General features: G+C 43.6%; 1 protein-coding gene across 2 annotated transcripts in view; it reads left to right on the top strand.

The window, feature by feature from the left end:
- Positions 1 to 22,538, top strand: part of GTF2A1L (general transcription factor IIA subunit 1 like) — a 35,842-nt gene that overhangs the window by 909 nt on the left and 12,395 nt on the right. For both annotated transcript variants that reach the window (XM_030557745.1, XM_030557744.1), the window contains exons 2-6: positions 1,937 to 2,038; positions 2,365 to 2,488; positions 7,800 to 7,855; positions 9,313 to 9,406; positions 15,313 to 15,911. In XM_030557745.1, the coding sequence (XP_030413605.1) occupies positions 1,937 to 2,038; positions 2,365 to 2,488; positions 7,800 to 7,855; positions 9,313 to 9,406; positions 15,313 to 15,911 (975 nt within the window). The remainder of the gene's footprint in view (positions 1 to 1,936; positions 2,039 to 2,364; positions 2,489 to 7,799; positions 7,856 to 9,312; positions 9,407 to 15,312; positions 15,912 to 22,538) is intronic.

The raw sequence follows: 22,538 nt of genomic DNA, 5'->3' as shown, positions 1-22,538 counted from the left end.
TGTTTGGAAAGCATCTAGCACATAGTGGATGTTATCAGAAATAACTGTTGCCCCGTTTTAACTTTAAGATGTAAATACTCCCATTGAAGTCATGGAGATTTAAAGTTTTTAGGATTGGAGCCTTAATCATTTCTATCCTCCTTTTTATTTTGTTACATTCACCCCCACTTCATCACTTCCCCCAACACTGCATGTTTTTTTTAGGAAGGCTAAAAACTCGTTTCAAGACATGACAATTATTGATCTATTTGACCTTATGGTGTAACGGTTGTATCTGTGAGATAAGAGTAGAGCATGCTAATATACATGCTCGATGATAACTGTGATCACGTTGTAAGTATAGTATTTAGTGTTGGAATTGTGAGGTTACCATTTAGTATCCTGTTTGAAACATATATCAGAATAAGACTTTTTAAAAACTTTTTGTAACACTTTGCATAATAAAATATAACTTGGTCAGTGACCTTTGAGAATTAAGTCATTTGAAAGCAAAAGTGTTTGTTTTACAATAATTTAATCTGAAGGTATCCACTGAATTGGCAGGGGAAGGCCATTTGAGGTTCTTGACTATAATTGTGCAAGAGCTGTTTTTATTTTTTTCTACAGCTGATAAGTTGAAATGTGTCTTGGAATTTTTCCAAGATCTTTAATGTCATCTGCCTCTACTGCCCCCCCTCTCCCATGGCTATGTATGTTGTGAGACAATTATACACTTGGGCTGATTGCTTTTCTGCTAGAAGTAATTAGTTACTTCACAACAGCTTCCTCAGATATGTTTCACTTGAAAATCATTTTATTTCAAGCATCCTAACTTTACAATAATGAGATAGTAGGTTTATTTTTAACATTAAGATTTTTTTTTAAAGCAAACTATGAAGATTTAGAATCCTAACACTTCAAAGGTTGGCTAAAGGTTCAGGTTCTAGGCTATTGTCAGCACATGGCATACTTCATAGTAATCACTGTTCTGATTAGAACAGCTTCTAGCAATTGAGGGCCCTAACCTTGCTATCCGATCCATGTATGTGAACCCTTCAGCCTGCACAAAGCCCTGTTTTCAATCTGCACTTGGGAATCTGGCTGTAGGATTGTGACGTAAAAGAGAAATATTAACCTGAGCAGAGGGGCAAAAAATCTTCTCCAGGTCTGATTCTGATTTAAAATGCATTGATTTTAGTGTAATTACCTTCAGATTACATGGGGGTTTTTCTTCCTATTTTTATTGGGACTTTTGAAAAAGTCACATTACAGTTTTTTTTTCTAATCTGGAACTATGTATTGATAACTGTATTGTTATAACATGAGTTAGCAGCAAAATAGCTATTACAATCACAGCCATGAAGCAACAGTCTCCACTCTGTATTTGGCTCACAACTGAAGCTGCTCATGTTCTAGAAACTAACCAAACTATAAAGTGTGGTGTTTTATTTTTTATTTTCTTCATTATATTGTTAGTTTATTCCTAGAGCTTCTTTGTGCAGCTTTAGCCAGTGCTACTTTAATGGCTTTACACAGCAAATGCTAGCCTGAAACAGAACATGCTAGTTTGAGAATATGCTGGAATTGTTTTCCTAATGATTTTAGGACTCTTGCTGGATGTTATAGCTAAAAATAACTATAAACTAAAAAAGAAATCTAAAATTCAGGCCAAAATCCTAATATTCCCTTTGATATTTTATTGTTAGTTTTTCATTCTACAGTGCCAGAAGTGATTTGGTGGAGGAAAAATGTTTTGGCCTATCTAGTTATCCCAGCAGTTGCATTGGCCAGAATCTTCAGCCACAGATAGTACTGTCCCCTGGATCTGTTCATTTTATAATAAGGCTCACAAAGCCAGCTTATAAATCCTGTCTTTAGTTAGAGAGTCTGTATTTCACTTGGAGCTATAGCAAATGTCAGCCTGTGTTTTAAATTCTCTGAATTGTGTTTTATTCAGCCTAAACTCTACAGATCTATTATTGAAGATGTGATTGAAGGTGTCTGGGAACTCTTTGCAGAAGAAGGTGTGGAGGAACAGGTCTTGAAAGACTTGAAGCAGGTTTGTTGGATAATGAAAAATCAAAGAAACAATCTTTTTCTTGGGATATCTTCTTCTACCTGTCCTTTATTTTTCTGAGACCCCACAGGATACAGGTACCTTCCATCAAAATCAAAGGGAGATACATATATCCTGAGAAACATGAATTGGAGTCCAAATCTGGTGCTTATTCTTAACATTCTGCGGTTGAATGGTTTCTTAGATTCAGCCATTCAGTTTTCAGGATTATCCTGAATAGTTAAAGTGCCTGAAAACTTTAAGTATATTAATGGATGAAAACTGATTTTGGCAACTTAATAATGTTCTTATTAACCTCTTTTTCACAGGCTTGGGAAGCTAAGGTGACTCAATCTAAAGCGACAGAAGGCTTCTTCAAACATAGCCACTATTCACCCCAGTTCACCTTGCAGTTGCCACACAACTTACATCGCACACTACAGACATCAACAGGTTGGATATTATTTGTGAGATGCGAACAGTTGCAATTTAACACTAGTTCAATGTTTCAGTAGCCTCTTCATTTAAATTGTGTGTGATAGGCCAAATTCTGTTCTCTTTTACTTTGGTGTAGATCTAGAATGAAAGAGAGACACTATGAAACTGAAAGCAGAATTTGGCCCACTAAGGGATAAATCCTGTTCTGGCACACTAATAAATATCCAGATATTTGATTTCAATAGAGCTACTTCAGATTTGCACTGATGCACATGAGATCAGAATTGTAGCCCTCTGTTCTCTAGGCCAGAAGTATAACACATCTTAAAATTTGTAGGATTGTATTTTTAATAAGAAATATGGACTAATTCTAATTCAGTTTTTGTTTTTTAATAGATTAACAGTATTGACTAATTCAGACTAAAAAGAGGTACTTTGTAGGGCTGTCAAGCGATTAAAAAAATTAATCACGTGAATAAACAATAATAGAATACCATTTATTTAAATATTTTTGGATATTTTCTAAATTTTAAAATATATTGATTTCAATTACAACACAAGACAAAGTGTACAGTGCTCACTTTTTATATTTATTTTTGATTACAAATATTTACACTGTTAAACAGAAATAGTATTTTTCAACTACAAGTACTGTAGTGCAATCTCTTTATCATGAAAGTTGAACTTAAAAATGTAGACTTATGTACAAAAAACTGTTTTATTTTTGAATGCAATGTAAAATTTTAGAGCCTGCAAGTCCACTCAGTCCTTCTTGTTAAGCCAAGTGCTTGGACAAACAAGCTTGTTTACATTTGCAGAAGATAATACTGCCTGGTTATTGATTATAATGTCACCTGACAGCCAGAACAGGCTTCTCATGGCACTGTTGTAGCTGAAATCACAAGATATTTACATGCCAGATGCACTAAAGATTTATATGTCCCTTCATGCTTCAACCACCATTCCAGGGGACACGCTTCCATGCTGATGACATGTTCTGCTCGATAAGAATCCAAAGCAGTGTGGACCAACACATGTTCATTTTCATTATCTGAATCAGATGCCACCAGCAGAAAGTTGATTTTTCTTTTTTGGTGGTTAGCGTTCTGTATTTTCCACATTGGAGTATTGCTTTTTTAAGACTTCTGAAAGAATGCTCTAGCCTCTCAGATTTTGGAAGACACTTCAGATTCTTAAACCTTGGGTCGAGTGCTGTAGCTATCTTTAGAAAACTCACATTTGTATCTTCTTTGCATTTTGTGAAATCTGCAGTGAAAGTGTTCTTAAAATGAACATGTGCTGGGTCATCATCTGAGACTGCTATAATATGGACTATATGGCAGAATGCATAAAACAGAGAAGGGACATACAGTTCTGCCCCTAGCAGTTCAGTAACAAATTTAGTTAACACATTTTTTTAATGAGCGTCATCAGCGTGAAAGCATGTCTCCTGGAATCGTGGTTGAAGCATGAAGGGAATAGGAATGTTAAGCATATCTGGCAAGTAAATACCTTGCAATACCTTCTACAAAAGTGCCATGCAGGTGCCCATTCTCACTTTCTGGTGACAATAGATAAGAATTGGGCAGCATTATCTCCTGTAAATGTAAACAAATTTGTTTGTCTGAGTTATTGGCTGAACAAGAAGTAGGACTGAGTGGACGTGTAGGCTCTGAAGTTTTACTTTTTTTTTTAGTGCAGTAACATAACAAATCTACATTTGTAAGTTGCACTTTCACGATAGAGATTGCATTATAGTACTTGTATGAGGTAAATATACTATTTATTTTGTTATCTTTTTACAGTGCAAATATTTGTAATAAAAATATATACTTTGATTTCAGTTACAACACAGAATACAATATATATAAAAATGTAGGAAAAAATCCAAAATATTTAATTTCAACTGATATTCTGTTGTTTAACAGTGCAATTAAAACTGCAATTAATCGCAATTAATATTTTAAATTGTGGTTAATTTTTTGAGTTAATCACATGAGTTAACTGCAGTTAATCAACAGCCGTAGTACTTTGTTTTAGGGACAGATCTTAGTCCTTTTAAGTCCCTTTGCACCGCCCTGGTGGTTCCAAGAGTACTTAAAGCTGCCTAGATCAGCAATTGAGCATCGTCCTACTGTGAGAGAGCATTGACAGCAGAGACAGGGATCCAGTGGAAAAAATAGTACGTGAATGAGTAAATCAGGATTGTATCATAATGTATATGCACAAGTGACCAATTTAAAGGTTGAATGGGCAACTTTGATTCTGGTATTTCCTAATTTTTTTGAGTGCTTGATTGTGTAACCTTAATGTTTTGTTAATGTAGTAGTATTTTTAGATATAATAATAAATTTACAGGGACATGTACTCCTAGGCATTGAATCCTGTCCCCAATGAGTTGCAAGCAACTTCATCATAAGATCCCATTTATAAATGTATCAATTTATATATGCTATGTACAGAGGCATTATTTATTTAACCTGGTCCAAAGTTTCGAGATTCACTCACTATTGGAAGCATTGTCTTCTAACTTTTCCTGTAGAGGTGGGAAATACCTAGGGTATAACAGACTCTATTACAGGTAACACAACTGTAAAAATGTATGGACTTTGTTTATGCTTTAAGTAGAATTTTCAAAAGTGGTCAGCACTGGTCTAATTCTGGTCCTCTTGTAGTCAATGTATAATGGGAGCAGATAAACCAATGCTGAGTGCTCTTAAAAATCCCATCCTGCTTCTGCTGCTAGCACTATTGGGACTGCACCGGTGGCAAAAAATTGCTTACAAATTTTCCTAGTGTTGACAATGCAGTACACTTGGTATATGTTTGTTCAGGCCTGGTCTACACTATGCGTTTATACCAATTTTAGCAGCGTTAAACCGATTTAACGCTGCACCCGTCCACACAATGATGTCCTTTATATCGATATAAAGGGCTCTTTAAACCGGTTTCTGTACTCCTCCCCGACGAGAGGAGTAGCGCTGAAATCGGTATTACCATATCGGATTGGGGTTAGTGTGGCCGCAAATCAACGGTATTGGCCTCCGGGCGGTATCCCACAGTGCACCCTTGTGACCATTCTGGAAAGCAATCTGAACTCGGATGCACTGGCCAGGTAGACAGGAAAAGCCCCGCAAATTTTTTTGAATTGTATTTCCTGTTTGCCCAGCATGGAGCTCTGATCAGCACGGGTGGCGATGCAGTCCCAAATCCAAAAAGAACTCCAGTATGGATTGTATGGGAGATACTGGATCTAATCGCTGTATGGGGAGACAAATCTGTTCTATCAGAGCTCTGTTACAGAAGACGAAATGCCAAAGCATTTGAAAAAAATCTCCAAGCTGTGATACAGAGTCCACAGCACAGTGCTGCGTGACAAGCGTAACGGAAAGCCAAAGAATCAAATGGACGCTCATGGAGGAAGGGAGCGGGAACTGAGGACTCCAGCTATCCCACAGTCCCCGCAGTCTCCGAAAAGCATTTGCATTCTTGGCTGAGCTCCCAATGCCTGTAGGGTCAAACACATTGTCCGGGTTGGTTCAGGGTATATCTCATCAATTTTCTCCCCGCCGTGAAAAAAAAGATTGAAAAAAATCAAGAAACGATTTTTTTCTGTCACCGTATGTCTACTGCATGCTGCTGGTAGACATGGTGCTGGGGCAATGAACAGCAGCATCCTCTCCCCTCCCTTCCCCGGTGGCAGATGGTACAGTGCAGTAGGACTGGTAGCCGTCCTTGTCATCAGCCCGTGAGTGCTCCTGGCTGGCCTCAGGTGAGGTCTGCCGGGGGCGCCTGGGTAAAAATAGGAATAACTCTCGGTTATTCCCGGCAGATGGTACAGAACGGCTGGTAACCATCCTCATCATAGTAACTGGGGGGCTGAACTCCATCAGCCCCCCCCCTTCATGTCTAAAGAAAAGATTCTGGACTATCATAGCAGTGGGATGCTGAGCTCCTCGCCCATCCACCATTTAATGTCCTGCCTGGACTATCATAGCAGCTGGAGGCTGCCTCCCACTCATTTTATCTCACTAAAAAGTCAGTGTTTCTCATTCCTGCATTCTTTATTATTTCATCACACAAATGGGGGGATCCTGCAACGGTAGCCCAGAAGGGTTGGGGAAGGAGGGAAGCAACGGGTGGGGTTGTTGCAGGGACACCCCCTAGAATGGCATGCAGCTCATCATTTCTGTGGGATCTGACATGGAGTGGCTGTGCTACACTGATTCTCTAGTACACTTGCCCCATATTCTAGGCAGGACTGACTCTATTTTTAGATACAATATAAAGGCGGTCACTCCCATTTTTCTTTGCGCCCCTGGCCGACCTCAGCGTAGGTCAGTTAGGAGCACCCATGACAGCAGCAGACGGTACAGAACAACTGATAACCGTCATCTCCTCGCCAATTTACAATGGCACAGCAGACGGTACAGAATGACTGGTAACTGTCTCTGCTACCTTGCAAAGGCAAATGAATGCTGCTGTGTAGCGCTGCAGTACCGCCTCTGTCAGCGGCATCCAGTACACATATGGTGACAGTGACAAAAGGCAAAATGGGCTCCATGGTTGCCATGCTATGGCGTCTGCCAGTGCAATCCAGGGAAAAAGGGCGCAAAATGATTGTCTGCCATTGCTTTCACAGAAGAAGGAATGATTGACATTTACCCAGAATCACCCGCGACACTGTTTTTGCACTATCATGCATTGGGATCTCAACCCAGAATTCCAATGGGCGGGGGCGACTGCAGGAACTACAGGATAGCTACCCACAGTGCAAGGCTCCAGAAATCGACACTAGCCTCGGTACGTGGACGCACACCACCGAATTATTGTGCTTTGTGTGGCCGCGTGCACTCGACTTTATACAATCTGTTAAACTGGTTTTGTAAATGTAAAATCGGAATAATCCTTTAGTGTAGATGTACCCTCAGTCAGGTTAAAATGGTGGTGTAATAAATAGAAATGCCAAACTTAATTTCTACAATGCAACTTCAGAAAAATCTTTTAATTTAACTCTTCAGTCTGCTTAACTCAGCAGGGTCTTGAGAATAACAGTACTTACAAATATTCTAGATTTATAAATTTCCAAAGTATTACAAAGACTTGCTGAAATATTAAATAATGGCAAATGTATTCAGCAGTGTTCAGGATTGTTCGCTTAAAACATATTTATCGCTCTAACACCAGATATTAAGGAATTTGTCTTGTCCTCAATGTAGTTTGTGTTGACAGAAGCTACAATGTATATGAAATTGAATGCTAATTCTTTGGTGTGCCTATATCAGTGTATCTTTGTTTTTGTGTAATACTTACTGTTTCTGTGTAGCTTCTTTAGTCATCCCTGCTGGCAGAGGTATTCAGCAATTCACAACAGCAGACCTGGTATGTATTTTTAATGCTATTTTATTTCTAACTTTACAATATTTAACTCTCTAAATGAAAAAGTTAAGGTTCTTTGCATTTGTTAAAGGACTTAGTGGGAGGCGGAAGTATCTAGATGCTCTAGACCAGGGGCCACAGGGATGTGGTGCTGGCCGCTTCCAGAAGTGACGCAGGCCAGGACAGGCAGAGAGCCAGCCTTAGCCCCGCTGCGTGCTGCTGCCACCCCAGAGCCACTCAAGATAAGCTGCCCCGGGCCAGAACCTGCACCCCAACCCTCTGCCTTGAGCCCCCTGACGCACCCTGCTCCTCTCCTGCACCCCAACCCTCTGCCCCAGCCTACATTCATGGCTCTGCATGCAATTTCACCACCCAGATGTGGCCCTCGGGCCAAAAAGTTTGCCCATTTCTGCTCTAGACAGCACATGGGTAATTTTCAGTGCCTAATAGTACTTCTGATAATTTTGTCTGTGCCCTACATGATGTACAGTAGACAAGAGGGAGAAGTCTTTGCTGGGTGTGCACATTCAACATCTGCAGAATCTAAGTGGGGGAGGAGGGCTAGCTTCGTGGTTTGACCATTGGCCTGCTAAACCCAGGGTTGTGAGTTCAATCCTTGAGGGGGGCAAAAATCTGTCTGGGGATTGGTCCTGGTCTGAACAGGGGGTTGGACTAGATGACCACCTGAGGTCCCTTCCAGCCCTGATGTTCTATGATTAGAAAATTTAAAAAAACCCATAAAAGTTAGTCCTTATAATTGTGATTAAAACCTTTCAAATCTAACTGTCTCCAGAGACCCCTTCAGAGCAACCACCATTGCCAATGGAGTAAGGGGGGGATGGGTGTTCCTGGCTGCTCTGCTATTAGAGCAAATATTGAAAATGAGTGGAAGGGATGGCTGCCATTTTTAGAAGTTAGGTGTATTGGTGGAGTGACACCGTGTGAAGCAGGGAGCCCTGGAAACAGGCTCAGCTGCCTTAGTAGAGGGCTTTGTGGATGTGCATTGTGGTGGGGGGACATGTTGATTTATTTGGGTGGTGGTAGGGCTGCCTCATATTCACATGCTGTTAATATTGAAATGCAGGAGGCTCTTCAAACACTGGATATTATGGGGGAAAAGTAGTATACTGGTGCTTGAGGTGCAGAGTGAGGGGCTGCAAGGAGGAGATTTCCCTAGAGAAGAAATAGGAGCTGGAAAGGGAAGGGGCACATTGGGCAGGGAGCATGTAAATGGGGAGGTACTCAAGACAAGTCTAATTTTCTTAAGCACTTCATTACAAAACACTGCTCTCCTTGCTGTAGCTTAAGGGTCAAAACCATTTTTCAGTAGGGATGATCATGGGGAAAGACTGTAACTTAGATTTCTTGAGCTGCATTTTGCTAAGTATGACTGTTAGGGCCTCGAAGGATAGAGCATGAAACGCAACTTAATTTCTCTAATAAATCTGTTGTGTGTCTAGGATGCTTCACGAACCAGTGCAACTTTGACTCTCCCTTCGGGTATCACTTATCCTATCCATGTACCTGCTGGAGTAACGCTACAGACTGCATCTGGTAAGATTAAGAAAAGCTGAACTCAGACACCAGTTGGAGTACATAGTTTTTTTACCTGAATTTATGGGCTAGTTTATTGTGGCTCGCCAATGATCTGACCAGAAGATACTTAGGTTCTTGTCCCAATTCAGGCTACAGGGTTAGAGAATGCAGAGTTTGACGTTGTGAGAGGACCTTCAGGTGGTGTGGCAAGGACACTTATACTGAGGACAATACCAAATTGTTAAAATCTTTATTAAAACGAATGAAAGAATAATAAACAATATAAAGCAGAGTCACAAAGAAGTAATACTCATAGACTCAGACTCTAGGACTGGAAGGGACCTCGAGAGGTCATCGAGTCCAGTCCCCTGCCCTCATGGCAGGACCAAATACTGTCTAGACCATCCCTAATAGACATTTATCTAACCTACTCTTAAATATCTCCAGAGATGGAGATTCCACAACTTCCCTAGGCAATCTATTCCAGTGTTTAACTACCCTGACAGTTAGGAACTTTTTCCTAATGTCCAACCTAAATCTCCCTTGCTGCAGTTTAAGCCCATTGCTTCTTGTTCTATCATTAGAGGCTAAGGTGAACAAGTTTTCTCCCTCCTCCTGATGACACCCTTTTAGATACCTGAAAACTGCTATCATGTCCCCTCTCAGTCTTCTCTTTTCCAAACTAAACAAACCCAATTCCTTCAGCCTGCCTTCATAGGTCATGTTCTCAAGACCTTTAATCATTCTTGTTGCTCTTCTCTGGACCCTCTCCAATTTCTCCACATCTTTCTTGAAATGCGGTGCCCAGAACTGGACATAATACTCCAGTTGAGGCCTAACCAGCGCAGAGTAAAGCAGAAGAATGACTTCTCGTGTCTTGTTTACAACACACCTGTTAATGCATCCCAGAATCACGTTAGCTTTTTTTTGCAACAGTATCACACTGTTGACTCATATTAAGCTTGTGGTCCACTATGACCCCTAGATCTCTTTCTGCCATACTCCTTCCTAGACAGTCTCTTCCCATTCTGTATGTGTGAAACTGATTGTTCCTTCTTAAGTAGAGCACTTTGCATTTATCTTTATTGAACTTCATCCTGTTTACCTCAGACCATTTCTCCAATTTGTTCAGATCATTTTGAATTTTGACCCTGTCCTCCAAAGCAGTTGCAATCCCTCCCAGTTTGGTATCGTCCGCAAACTTCATAAGCGTACTTTCTATGCCAACATCTAAATCATTGATGAAGATATTGAACAGAGCCGGTCCCAAAACAGACCCCTGCGGAACCCCACTTGTTATACCTTTCCAACAGGATTGTGAGCCATTAATAACTACTCTGAGTATGGTTATCCAGCCAGTTATTCACCCACCTTATAGTAGCCCCATCTAAATTGTACTTTCCTAGTTTATCTATAAGAATATCATTCCAGACCGTATCAAATGCCTTACTAAAGTCTAGGTATATCACATCCACCGCTTCTCCCTTATCCACAAGGCTTGTTATCCTATCAAAGAATGCTATCAGATTAGTTTGACACTATTTGTTCTTTACAAATCCATGCTGGCTATTCCTTATCACCTTACCCCTTCCAAGTGTTTGTAGATGATTTCTTTAATTACTTGCTCCATTAACTTCCCTGGCACAGAAGTTAAATTAACTGGCCTGTAGTTTCCTGGGTTGTTTTTATTTCCCTTTTTATAGATGGGCACTATATTTGCCCTTTTCCAGTCTTCTGGAATCTCCCCCGTCTCCCATGATTTCCCAAAGATAATAGCTAGAGGCTCAGATACCTCCTCTATTAACTCCTTGAGTATTCTAGGATGCATTCCATCAGGCCCTGGTGACTTGCAGGCATCTAACTTTTCTAAGTGATTTTTTACTTGCTCTTTTTTTATTTTATCTTCTAAATCTACCCTCTTCCCGTAAGCATTCACTATATTGGACATTCCTTCAGACTTCTCAGTGAAGACCAAAACAAGAAGTCATTAAGCATCTCTGCCATTTCCAAGTCTCCCGTTACTGTTTCCCCCTCCTCAGTGAGCAGTGGGCCTACCCTGTCCTTGTCTTCATCTTGCTTCTAATGTATTGATAAAAAGTCTTCTTATTTCTCTTTATTCCCATAGCTAGTTTGAGCTCATTTTGTGCCTTTGCCTTTCTAATCTTGCCTCTGCATTCCTGTGTTATTTGCCTATATTCATTCTTTGTAATCTGACCTAGTTTCCATTTTTTATGACACCTTTTTATTTTGTAGGTCACGCAAGATCTCGTGGTTAAGCCAAGGTGGTCTTTTGCCACATTTTCTATCTTTCCTAACCATCGGAATAGCTTGCTTTTTGGCCCTTAATAGCGTCCCTTTGAAAAACTGCCAACTCTCCTCAGTTGTTTTTCCCCTCAGTCTTGATTCCCATGGGACCTTACCTATCAGCTCTCTGAGCTTACCAAAATCCACCTTCCTGAAATCCATTGTCTCTGTTTTGCTGTACTTCCTTCTACCCTTCCTTAGAATTGCAAACTCTATGATTTCATGATCACTTTCACCCAAGCTTCCTTCTACTTTCAAATTCTCAATGAGTTCCTCCCTATTTGTTAAAATCAAGTCTAGAACAGCTTCCCCCAGTAGCTTTTTCAACTTTCTGAAATAAAAAGTTGTCTGCAATGCAGTCTAGGAACTTATTGGATAGTCTGTGCCCCGCGGTGGTGTTTTCCCAACATATATCTGGATAGTTGAAGTCCCCCATCACCACCAAATCTTGGGCTTTGGATGATTTTGTTAGTTGTTTGAAAAAAGCCTCATCCACCTCTTCCACCTGATTAGGTGGCCTGTAGTAGACTCCCAGCACGACATCACCCATGTTTTTTACCCCTTTTAGCCTAACCCAGAGACTCTCAACACTTCCATCTCCTATGTCCATCTCCACCTCAGTCCAAGTGTGTACATTTTAATATATAAGGCAACACCTCCTTCCTTTTTCCCCTGTCTATCCTTCCTGAGCAAACTATACCCATCCACACCAACATTCCAGTCATGTGTATTATCCCACCAAGTTTCAGTAATGCCAACAATGTCATAGTTGTATTTATTTATTAGCACTTCCAGTTCTTCTTGCTTATTACGCATACTTCTTGCATTTGTATATAGGTATCTAAGATACTGGTTTGATCTTGCCTCCCAGCTTTGCCCTGACCCTCCTTTCTCTCTGCCATTATAGCCCATGCTCCCTCCTGTTTCCGACCCATCTCCCAGGTCGGAAGTTCTATGACCCCTGGTGGTAACATTTCTATTCTAAAAGACTACTTAAACTAGCATTCTTACATCATTCCCTGAGGACCTGGTAGTGGGAGACAGAGGACCAGCCTTGTCTTTGCCATGCCCGATGAATTTGATGGTCCAGGCTTCCCAGGTTGGTAGGGATTAGGTTCAAGTGTTGAATAGCTAAGATATATTGCAAACTTGAGCTGATAGCCTGATAAAAGATAGGAGAGAGCGATCCTCCTGCTTGGTGGTTTGCCCTCTTATAGGGTCCTGGCACTGCCTTAATCAAGGCCCAGCCATACCAAAATCTTATTTCCTCACCTAGATAAACCTTTGGGTACACTTACTCTATAGAGTATCCTATTATGACATATATTCATATATATTAATATTGATTATGTCATCCCTGAAACCATTGCTCTTGGCCTAACTTATGACTACTGTGTTCTGCGGTGTACCCTGCGGTTACTGGTCTGTTCCAGACCAGTGATAAACATATTCAGTTCCTTGTTCAGATCTCCAAAGTCAAAAGGGGTAACCAGTAGGCCATTTATCTATGCCAAAGGTTACAAACACTCATATTGACTTGTCTATATCCTGTATGATTAGCTAGAGCCTGTAGGTTCCTTGCGTTACAGCCAGCTATGATGAATAACTATTATAAATAATATGGAATTCAGCGTAAGCAAAACCCAAGAAAATAATATAATCAATCAAACCAATGAAGAAAACACATTATGCAATATAGCAAGCTAGCAAACTGACCTCATGGGCTACAACTATGAACAGATCTCGAAAGATGATCACAAGTGCATGGGGTGTAAACTGGATGCCAAAGAAAAGTATTGGTGGATAAAACAAATTATCCTCTTGTCTTTCTCTTTCTGAACCTGTAGCTGCTTATAAAGTGACTGCTATTGACCAGTTACAGTGTCTGTTGAATCTGCAGCATGTAATAGTGCACCTCTGCAATGTTATTTAACATCATTCCCAGGTGACGCCATTCTCTGTTACACTGCTCCTGCTGTAGGTTCTCCTGTGTCAGCCCAGATGTGGGCATGTCCTCCTCCTGACTGAAGGAGATAGTCTATCCAGTCTCCAATAGGTGCAGGCAGATTCTGCCTTGTCAGGGTGTATTTTCCTTAACTGCTTGATTTAATCAATTTCTTCCATCCCCAGTCCCCATCCTTTTCTTTCTGACAGGGTTACATAGTATAGCCTAGAAGGCTGTGTGGAGGAATTAACCCTCTCCTTGAGCACTTGGAAGAAAAGGCAGCCCTCAGTGGTGTAACCGGGGGTGTAGTTTGGGGGGAGGGGTAGAAGAGGGGCATTGTCTCCCCCTAAACTGCAACTCTTGGGTAGGTGTGGAATTTGCCCCCCACCTCCATCCCATGCAGCCTCATTGGCCTGACTGGAGCTGTCTCCCCAAATATAAATCAAACCAAACCAAGGGGTGTAACCACTTTTTTCTTTTAAACTGTTATTCAGAATAGAACAGCAATGTAAAATGACACCATCTTCCTCCATCAGATCTACCTATGTGCATTGAGTCCTATCTACTGACTTTAATGATACCCCTACATTTTACCACTTCAGCCCTTTGGAAAACTTATTAATAGCCCACCAGTAAGGGAAAATAATACTGGTAGTTCAGTCTTTAAGCCAAGGTGCTGAGATTTTTACAAGAATACTCTCTCCAAACACTGCTGGAAGTGGTGCTGGTTCTGTCTCCTGACTCAAGCTATGTCTAAATTTAAAATGCTAGTGGCACAGCTCCACTGCTTTTGCACTTTAGCATAGACACTACTTATGCTGATGGGAGGGCTTCTGCCCTCAGTGTAGTAATCCACCTCCCTGAGAGGCGGTAGCTAGGTTGATTGAAGAATCAGGCAGCACAGACAATGGTGAAGAGGTTTATTCATGGCACTGGGAAGACTGATAAACAGCTTTTAAAGTATGATGTTACAGTGACCAGTTATATACATTTTCTTATTAATCTATTTGCATTTATTTTGTACTTACAGAGACCAACATTGTTTCAGAGAGAGAGAGAGAACACTTAACATAATGACAGGAACAGAACATACACATAGAAACCATTCTGATTACATTAATTATTTGTGACTATCCTTAAGGCAAAGGGGTGGTGGTCAGGGTGAGTGTCCACAGATGTCTGGAGAGCTGTGGAGGGTTTGTACTGTTTTCTTACTGAGAGGCTGAGTTACTGGGCAGTCATCTAACCATTGAAGTTATCAAGTGTTTACAGCTGCCATTGTCCGTGGGCCTCTGGTAGGCCTGCTTGTTAGTTATGTGGGTTTCTGTCTCGGCTGCTAACTGAATTTTTAACTTTTGCCTAACAACACAAACCTTGGTGCACATAACAAAGTTTATTCTGCACGTGGATGGAAAAAAAGTAGGGGAAATATTGGCCCCTGCCCTTGTGCTGCTTCAAAATAGGAGTGTTTTATCTCCAACTCCAAAGCCTTTTGATGGTTGGTTTGTATGGTTATTTCATACTATTTTAAGGCCAGTGTAGACAGTATAACTGAATGAAGTTGGGAGTAGGCAGTTCTGGCATCTGAATTCTAACACAGATAACAGTAAGTCAGCATCAGCTTAACTTCCAACAGGTAGCTTTAATAATCCACTGTTAATACTTCTCTCTGTAGGGCACCTCTATAAGGTAAATATGCCTGTTATGGTTACACAGGCCCCAGGAGGTACAAGTATTCTGCAACATCCTATTCAGCAAATATTTCAGCAGCTTGGGCAGCCTTCAGTACTGCAGGCCAGTATTGCCACTGTTGCACAGGTGAATGCGTCTTCTGTTCAGGCAACTGCTGAAAGGCTACAAACCCAGGAAGCCCCACTCCAGCAGCCCACTGTACTACAACAAAGGGGAGTGGAAGCAAAACACTCAGAAAACTCTGCAAATGCTACTCTATTACAGCAACCTACTAAGAGTCAGCAGCAAGTTACAACTAGTACAGTTTTAAATCATCAGGCAAACTCAACAGAAAAATTCCAATATGCCAACCTTCAAACAGCTGTGTTTACTTCAAAGTCCTCTGAAATGGATTCTACCACTGAACCAATGGCAAGTGGTTCATTCAGCATAACTCGGAGTGTGCAAGACCAATTATCCACAGAGCTTCAAGATTCAGTGCAGCAACAGGTGTCTGATGATATCATTGAAATTATTCTGGGTAATGGCTTGGATGCTAGTACCCTTCTAAAAGAGCAGGACAGCATTTCTGTCACTGAAGAGGTAGGACCTTCATTGTTTAAAAATGTGTAATGAATTTAACTTGGTGAAAATATCTGATGAAAGTAGATATTTATCTAAAGAATCAGTATATTAAAGGGAAACTGTAAAACAAATCTGTTACTAACAGCACCTCTGCATTTTAAAAATGGAAAACTTCAAGAATTTAACTTATAAGTAAATCGCATACATTACACTTCACTTCGTTTGGACAACACGAATGACCTATTCATTTTTACTTTCTGATTTTCATGAATTAACATTGCTGAAATATGTAGGTTAAATGGGAATGTTCATACCAATGACCTCTTTAAAAACTGCCATATCATTGTGACCTTGAAATCATAGGTCAGATCCAAGCCATGGGGGGCAAATTGCCTTCTGAATACAATTTGGCTAGCAAATGAGGAGGAGTTCCTGTCAGACTATGTACTCACATTCAGAATCCACAAATTATATTGTGATATGAGTGAAAACTTAAAAGTGTTTTTAATTGAGGGAAATATAATCATCCTTCAACTAATGCTGTGCAAATAATTTGCATTAGATCGCTGATTTCATTAAAGAGCCTCTTTTATAATTTATGGAATGTCCACAAGCAGATTGTGGTTTTCTTGAATTTATTTGTTTGAACTGTCTAAATTGTGTACTCCATTAATTTATTACAAATATTTCAAATTCAAGCTGCTTAGCTGTGATTTTTGTCTTGTAAACCATGTGGTATTGGTTGTATTCCTTGATCAGATGAAGGCAGAGGCTTCTCTGGTTAGAATTGCATTTGGCAACAACTGTTGCCTGGAAAACCCCAATCACTAAAATATTCAGAGTGCACAAATGTGGTCAAGGTAAATTCATTTTAAAACATGAACAAAGACTAATGGAACACATTCTGTATTATTCAATCAGCTCTATATGGAACCTGGTTTTGAAACAAACTGATAAGGTCTGGAAGGTTTAGAAGAATGGTTTAAAAAAAAGAATCCCAGAAGTGCAGAATAATGCCATAATATTTCAATGTGGTATCTCAGAAGTGTGTGGGTTTTTAATCTTTACTAGTGTTGAATTCTGTGAGACATTCTAGATGATTGAAGGCTCGGATCCCCCCCTTATTAAGCTTTTTAGAATCATTTAGCACTAATGATTATGGGGGGAGGAGGCAAACTATAGCCCGTAGGCCACATCCGGCCCGCAGAACCCTTCCCTCTGGCCCCCGAGCTCCTGCCAGGGAGTGGGATCAGGAACAGTCACAGTTCCCCCCAGTGCCTGGCCAAGTGGCACGGCTATAGCGCCACCAGACTTGGTGCTCCAGGATGGGTGGTCAGGGATCAGGGAGAGTTCTGGGAGAGTTGCAGGGTGGCGGTCAAAGGGCCTGGGCCCTGCTGCTGCTGGGGACAGGGGCAGAGCAAGTCAGGACCCCGCTCCACTCCCAGCATGCTTGGCCCCTGTCCCCAGCTGCCAAGCCCAGGCAGGGAGCGAGCCCTGCCTGACTGCCAGGGAGAGCAGCCAAATGAGCAGGGGAAACGCACAGGGAAAGGACTGAGCCCCTCCTCTTTCCCTCACCCCACAGGTAAAGTGGGGCAGGGAGGGTTGGGGGCCCCAGGGGGATGGTAAGGGAATGGGGATTAGGGGAGATTGGATTGAATAGGAGCAGGGGTCCTGGGGGGATTGGATAGGGGATGGTCATCCTAGGGTGATGGTCAGGGAGCAGAGAACAGGGGTGTTTGGATAGGATGCAGGAGCCCTGGGGGGGCAGTCGGGTAGGGAGCAGGGGGGGGATTGGATGGAGGTGGGGATTCTGGGGGGCTGGATGGGGGCCGGAGCCAAGCCACACCTCACTGTTTGGGGAGCCATATCCTCCCCTACCTGGCCCTCCATACAATTTCTGTACCCAATGTGGCCCTAGGGCCAAAAAGTTTGCCCACCCGTTATAAGATCTATGCAGCTGCATTTTCAAAAATGACTAATGTCTCAGTTTTTGGGTGACCATCTTGTCAGTATTTAAGGGTCCTGATCTTTCAAAAAATGCAGGCTCCTATTAAGGAGTTTCATATTAGGCTATGAAAATCACTAGTCACTTCTTAAAATCTTGGCCTTGGAAACCAGTTCTGGTCTCAGTGAAGGCTTCATTATTGTAAGAGTCCACAACCTGAATGGATATAAGGCCCATTTGTAAGGTTATGATAACATGATCAGACAACTCCAAGCTTTGGTTTCATGGTTCATGTCAGCAGAACCCTTCAATAAACAACCCATATAATTATTACACAGAAAAACAAAAACTGGTATAAGAACATTATTAAGGGTCCAAAGCCAGAATGAAGGTGGTTCTTCAAGTGCTTGCTTATATTGATTCCAGTTAGGTGTGCGTGTGCCACGTGCATGATCATCGGAGAATTTTTACCCTAGCAACACCCGGTGGTTTGGCTGTGGAGCCCCCTGCAGTGTCGCCTTAATGGCCCTGGATATATATATACCCCAGGCAAACCAGCACCCCCTCAGTTCCTTCTTACCACCCATGACGGTCGTTGGAACTGTGGAGTGTGGCATAGCTGTCCTCCACTATCCCTAGCTTTTGCTTCCTGGTTTTAGATAGTTCTAGTTGTATAGTGCAGTAGTTGTTGTAGTGTTATGGTTGTAATTAGATTTAGCGGGTTGGAAAGGGTCCTCCTGCTTCCTGCATGCCACCTGGGCTCATGCCCAAGACTCCGGGTTTTAAACTGTGTTCAGCCTGCTCAAAGCCTATGCCAATGGGAGACCCCCACGACTCTTGTTTGAAGTGTCTTGGGGAGTCTCACCAAGCTGACAAGTGTAGGATCTGTAAGGCGTTCAGACCTCAAACCAAAAGGGAGCAGGACTTTAGGTTCAAGCAGTTCCTTATGGAGGAGGCCCTTAGCCTGGATCCCCCATCGACACGCCAAGTGCCGGCACTGAGCACTTCAGTGCGCAGTCCCCAGCAGCAGCTTCAGGTACTGCACCATGGGTGGACTCGGATAGAGGCCCGTGGCCACAGACCTCTCGAGCACCATGTCCAGTGCAAGTGACTCGGCTCCATTTCCTGTCTCCAGACAAGAAGAGAAAGTGCAAGCCGGAAGTGACTGTCTCTCAGCAACAGGCGCCGGCACCTCCTTTTGCCAATCTTGGAGTTGCGACTGAGGGTACAAGTGCCGATATCGGAACCGTTGATTCCAGCACCGAGGGAGGAGCCACTGAGTCCAGCACACACTGGTTCCCCGACCCGAGCTGTGGTTGAGCCCTGGCTTCTGTTGATGCTGGAGACATTTGCAACAACGAGAGACCTCATCGCCCTCTCAGAGCTGGCACCAGCGCAGACTACAGCACCACCTCCGACTCATGTGGTACAGTCTAGGGGTAAGCCAGCCCTAATACGTCTGCCATCTTGTAGCATGGAAACACAGCACCACTCCTGATCCTGGAGCAGGTCCCTCTCCCAACGCTGGTCCCTCTCATGGCGCTGGTTGTATTTGTGGCACCAATCCACCTTACGGCACGGTTCTGGGCCGTGGTACTGTTCGGAGTCCCGACATCGCTCCCAGCACCGATCAGAGCGCCAATCTTCTTCCTGGAGCCGATCCCGGCTCCGCTCCCGCAGGCGTCGGTCGTCATGATCCAGATCTGGATCCTGGTACCGGCTCGGTCATCGACGCCGATCTAGATCTCTGTACCGCTCCCCAGCACCTCACTGGCACTGCTCTCCAGCGACCTGGTACTGGTCTGCACCACGCCCGGAGAGTCGACACAGACATGCTCTGCACCACCTTGGCCCTTGCGCGCTCCGCCTCACGGTCATCACAGTCCGAGGGTGCCTCATGCTCAGCCTACCCCACTCCAAGCCGGGGCAAGGGTAATGTGGGTCAATGGCAAGACGAAGGCCAAGACCCTAATCAGGAACCTGCACAATGGTCCTTCTGGACTCCGTGTGCGTATCACCAAGCCCAACGGGTTCCATCAGGGGCCTCCCGTTCAGAACCTCAGGTACCAGAAGCCACCATAAGTCATCGTCCTCTGGAGGGTATGGAAGCATCTGCATCCGCCCCAGACCTCAGTGTAGCGGATCCTGGCCAACAAGACCCCTCGCAACACAATCTGCCACAGGATCCCCTGGCCCCTGTGGCATCTTCCTCATCCTCTCCAGACGAGGCAGTGGCGGGAACAACAACCTCAGGTCCTCCCCAGATAGACCTTTGTGCCCACCAAGACCTTTTAGGTAGGGTGGCACGTAATATGAACCTCCAAGCGGAGGAGGTAGTGGAGTTGGAGGACCCAGTGCTGAACATACTTTCAGTGCAGGCCCTGTCTGGAGTAGCATTGCCTATCATCTGCACCATCCAGACCAACGCCAAGACAATCTGGCAGATCTCTGTCTCTATCCCACTGACGGCTAGAGGAGTGGAGAGGAAATACTTTGTTCCCTCCAAGGAGTACGAGTACCTTTTATACTCATCCTCAGCCGTGTTCACTAATGGTGTCCTCAGTGTACGAAAGGGAACAGCATGGTCAACAAGCTCCAGTGCCCAAATCAAAAGACGCCAGGCATCTTGATTTGTTTGGGCGCAAGATTTATTCAGCGGGAGGGTCTTCAGCTGAATAAACTGAACTGATGTGTCGCAAACCAACTGATGTGTCGCAAACCAACAAGTGCTCCTGAGCCATTAAGACTATAATTCGTGGAGCTCCATGGTGAAATTTAAGGAGTTAATTCCACTGGAGTCCAGGGATGAGTTTGGGGCCTTAGTGGAAGAGGGCAAAAAGGTGGCTAGGACTTCCTTACAGGCCTCCTTAAATGTGGCAGACTCTGTGTCTAGGACCCAGGCATCAGGCATAGCCATGCGACACATCTCCTGGCTGCAGATATCTGGCCTACCTCCAGAGCTACAACAGACCCTGCAGGACCTGCCATTTGATGAGCAGGGCCTGTTCTCAGACAAAACAGACTCTAGACTACAGAGCCTGAAAAGTGCCAGGGCTATCATGTGCTCCCTGGGAACGCACACCACGGTTACCCAGCGCAAGCCCTTTAAGTCACAGTCTCAATGGTTCTACCCCACCTCCTTGTCCAAGGCAGGACTTTTTAGAAGACACGGACGCGGTGGTAGAAAGAAATCCACCAGCCTCCAACCTGGTCAGAACCAAGGCCTTTCCAAACCATCGACTGGACCCAGGCAAAACTTTTGAAGGTGCGCCCGAGGACAGCGTACCAATCACCATCCAGGATCCTTTCCCTCCATTTCAAGATGGTCTCTCCCATTTCCACCATGCGTGGTCCCATATAACTTAAGACCCATGGGTTCTTTGCATGATGGAAAAGGGATATTCTCCCCAGTTTTCTTTCTCCTCTCCCTCCCTGTCCCTCTTCAGGGACCCCTCTAAGGCATTGCTCGTGATACAGGAGGTCCAAACGCTTCTGTCCATGGGAGCGATCAAGGAGATTCCAAGGGAGATAAGAGGCACGAGTTTTTACTCCTGCTGCTTCCTAATTCCCAAGGCCAAGGGTGGGCTTCGGCCCATTCTAGACCTGCATGGACTCAACAAATTCATGGTAAAATTGAGGTTCCGCATGGTTTCACTGGGGACCATTATTCCTTTCCTGGAGACTGGTACACCACCCTCAGCATGAAGGATGCATACTTTCACATAGCGATTTACCCAGCGCACAGATGCTTCCTTCGCTTTGTGATCAATCACAAACACTACCAATTTGTTGTCCTTCCCTTTGACCTGTCCACAGCTCCCAGGGTGTTCACCAAGTGTATGGCTGTCGTGGCAGCCTACCTTCATCGACAACGGATCTAAATGTTTCCGTATCTTGGCGACTGGCTCATTCGGGACCACACCAGGGACCAAGTACAATCCCATGTTCGACTCACCCTAACCACGTTCTGCCATCTGGGCCTCCTGCTCAACAATGAAAAGTCGACTCTAGAACCAACCCAGGGTTTATTGTGGCAGTCTTAGACTCCAGACTCGCCCGAGCCCTCCTACCGGACGCACATTTTCAGTCAACGGCCAACATCATCCGCAGCCTTCAAAACTTCCCGACTTCCACGGTAAAGACGTGCCTCAGCCTTCTGGGACACATGGCTTCGTGCACTTATGTAACCAGGCATGCCAGACTTTGGTTTCGCCCGCTTCAGGCCTGGTTATTAACAGTATATTGACCAGGTTGAGACAGCCTGAGTATGGTGGTCACTGTTCCAAAATTGGTTTTGACCTCCCTCCGTTGGTGGTTGGACCCCATGTCAGTGTGCGAAGGGGTACCATTTTGTACCTAGTCACAGGCGCATCATCTCTGGGATGGGGCACCCACCTCAGGGAACTCCAAATGCAGGGCCTTTGGACCACATCCAAACTAACTCTGCACATCAGTGTACGAGAGCTGATGGCAGTACACCTAGCATGTCAGGCATTTCATGGGCACCTACGTGGCCTTGGTGTGGCAGTCCTCACAGACAACACCACGGTCATGTTCTACATCAGCAAGCAAGGAGGAGCCCAGTCGTGCCCCTTTTGCCAGGAGGCCATTCATCTGTGGGAGTTGTGCATAGTCCACTCGATACATCCAGTGGCATCATTTCTCTCACTGGCAGACTGCTTCAGCAGGTCCTTCCAGCC

Source organism: Gopherus evgoodei, chromosome 3 (genome assembly GCF_007399415.2).
Source record: "Gopherus evgoodei ecotype Sinaloan lineage chromosome 3, rGopEvg1_v1.p, whole genome shotgun sequence".
NCBI classification, from domain to species: Eukaryota; Metazoa; Chordata; order Testudines; family Testudinidae; genus Gopherus; species Gopherus evgoodei.
Note: the sequence above shows the minus strand (reverse complement) of the source record. Positions and strands in the feature narration are given on the sequence as shown.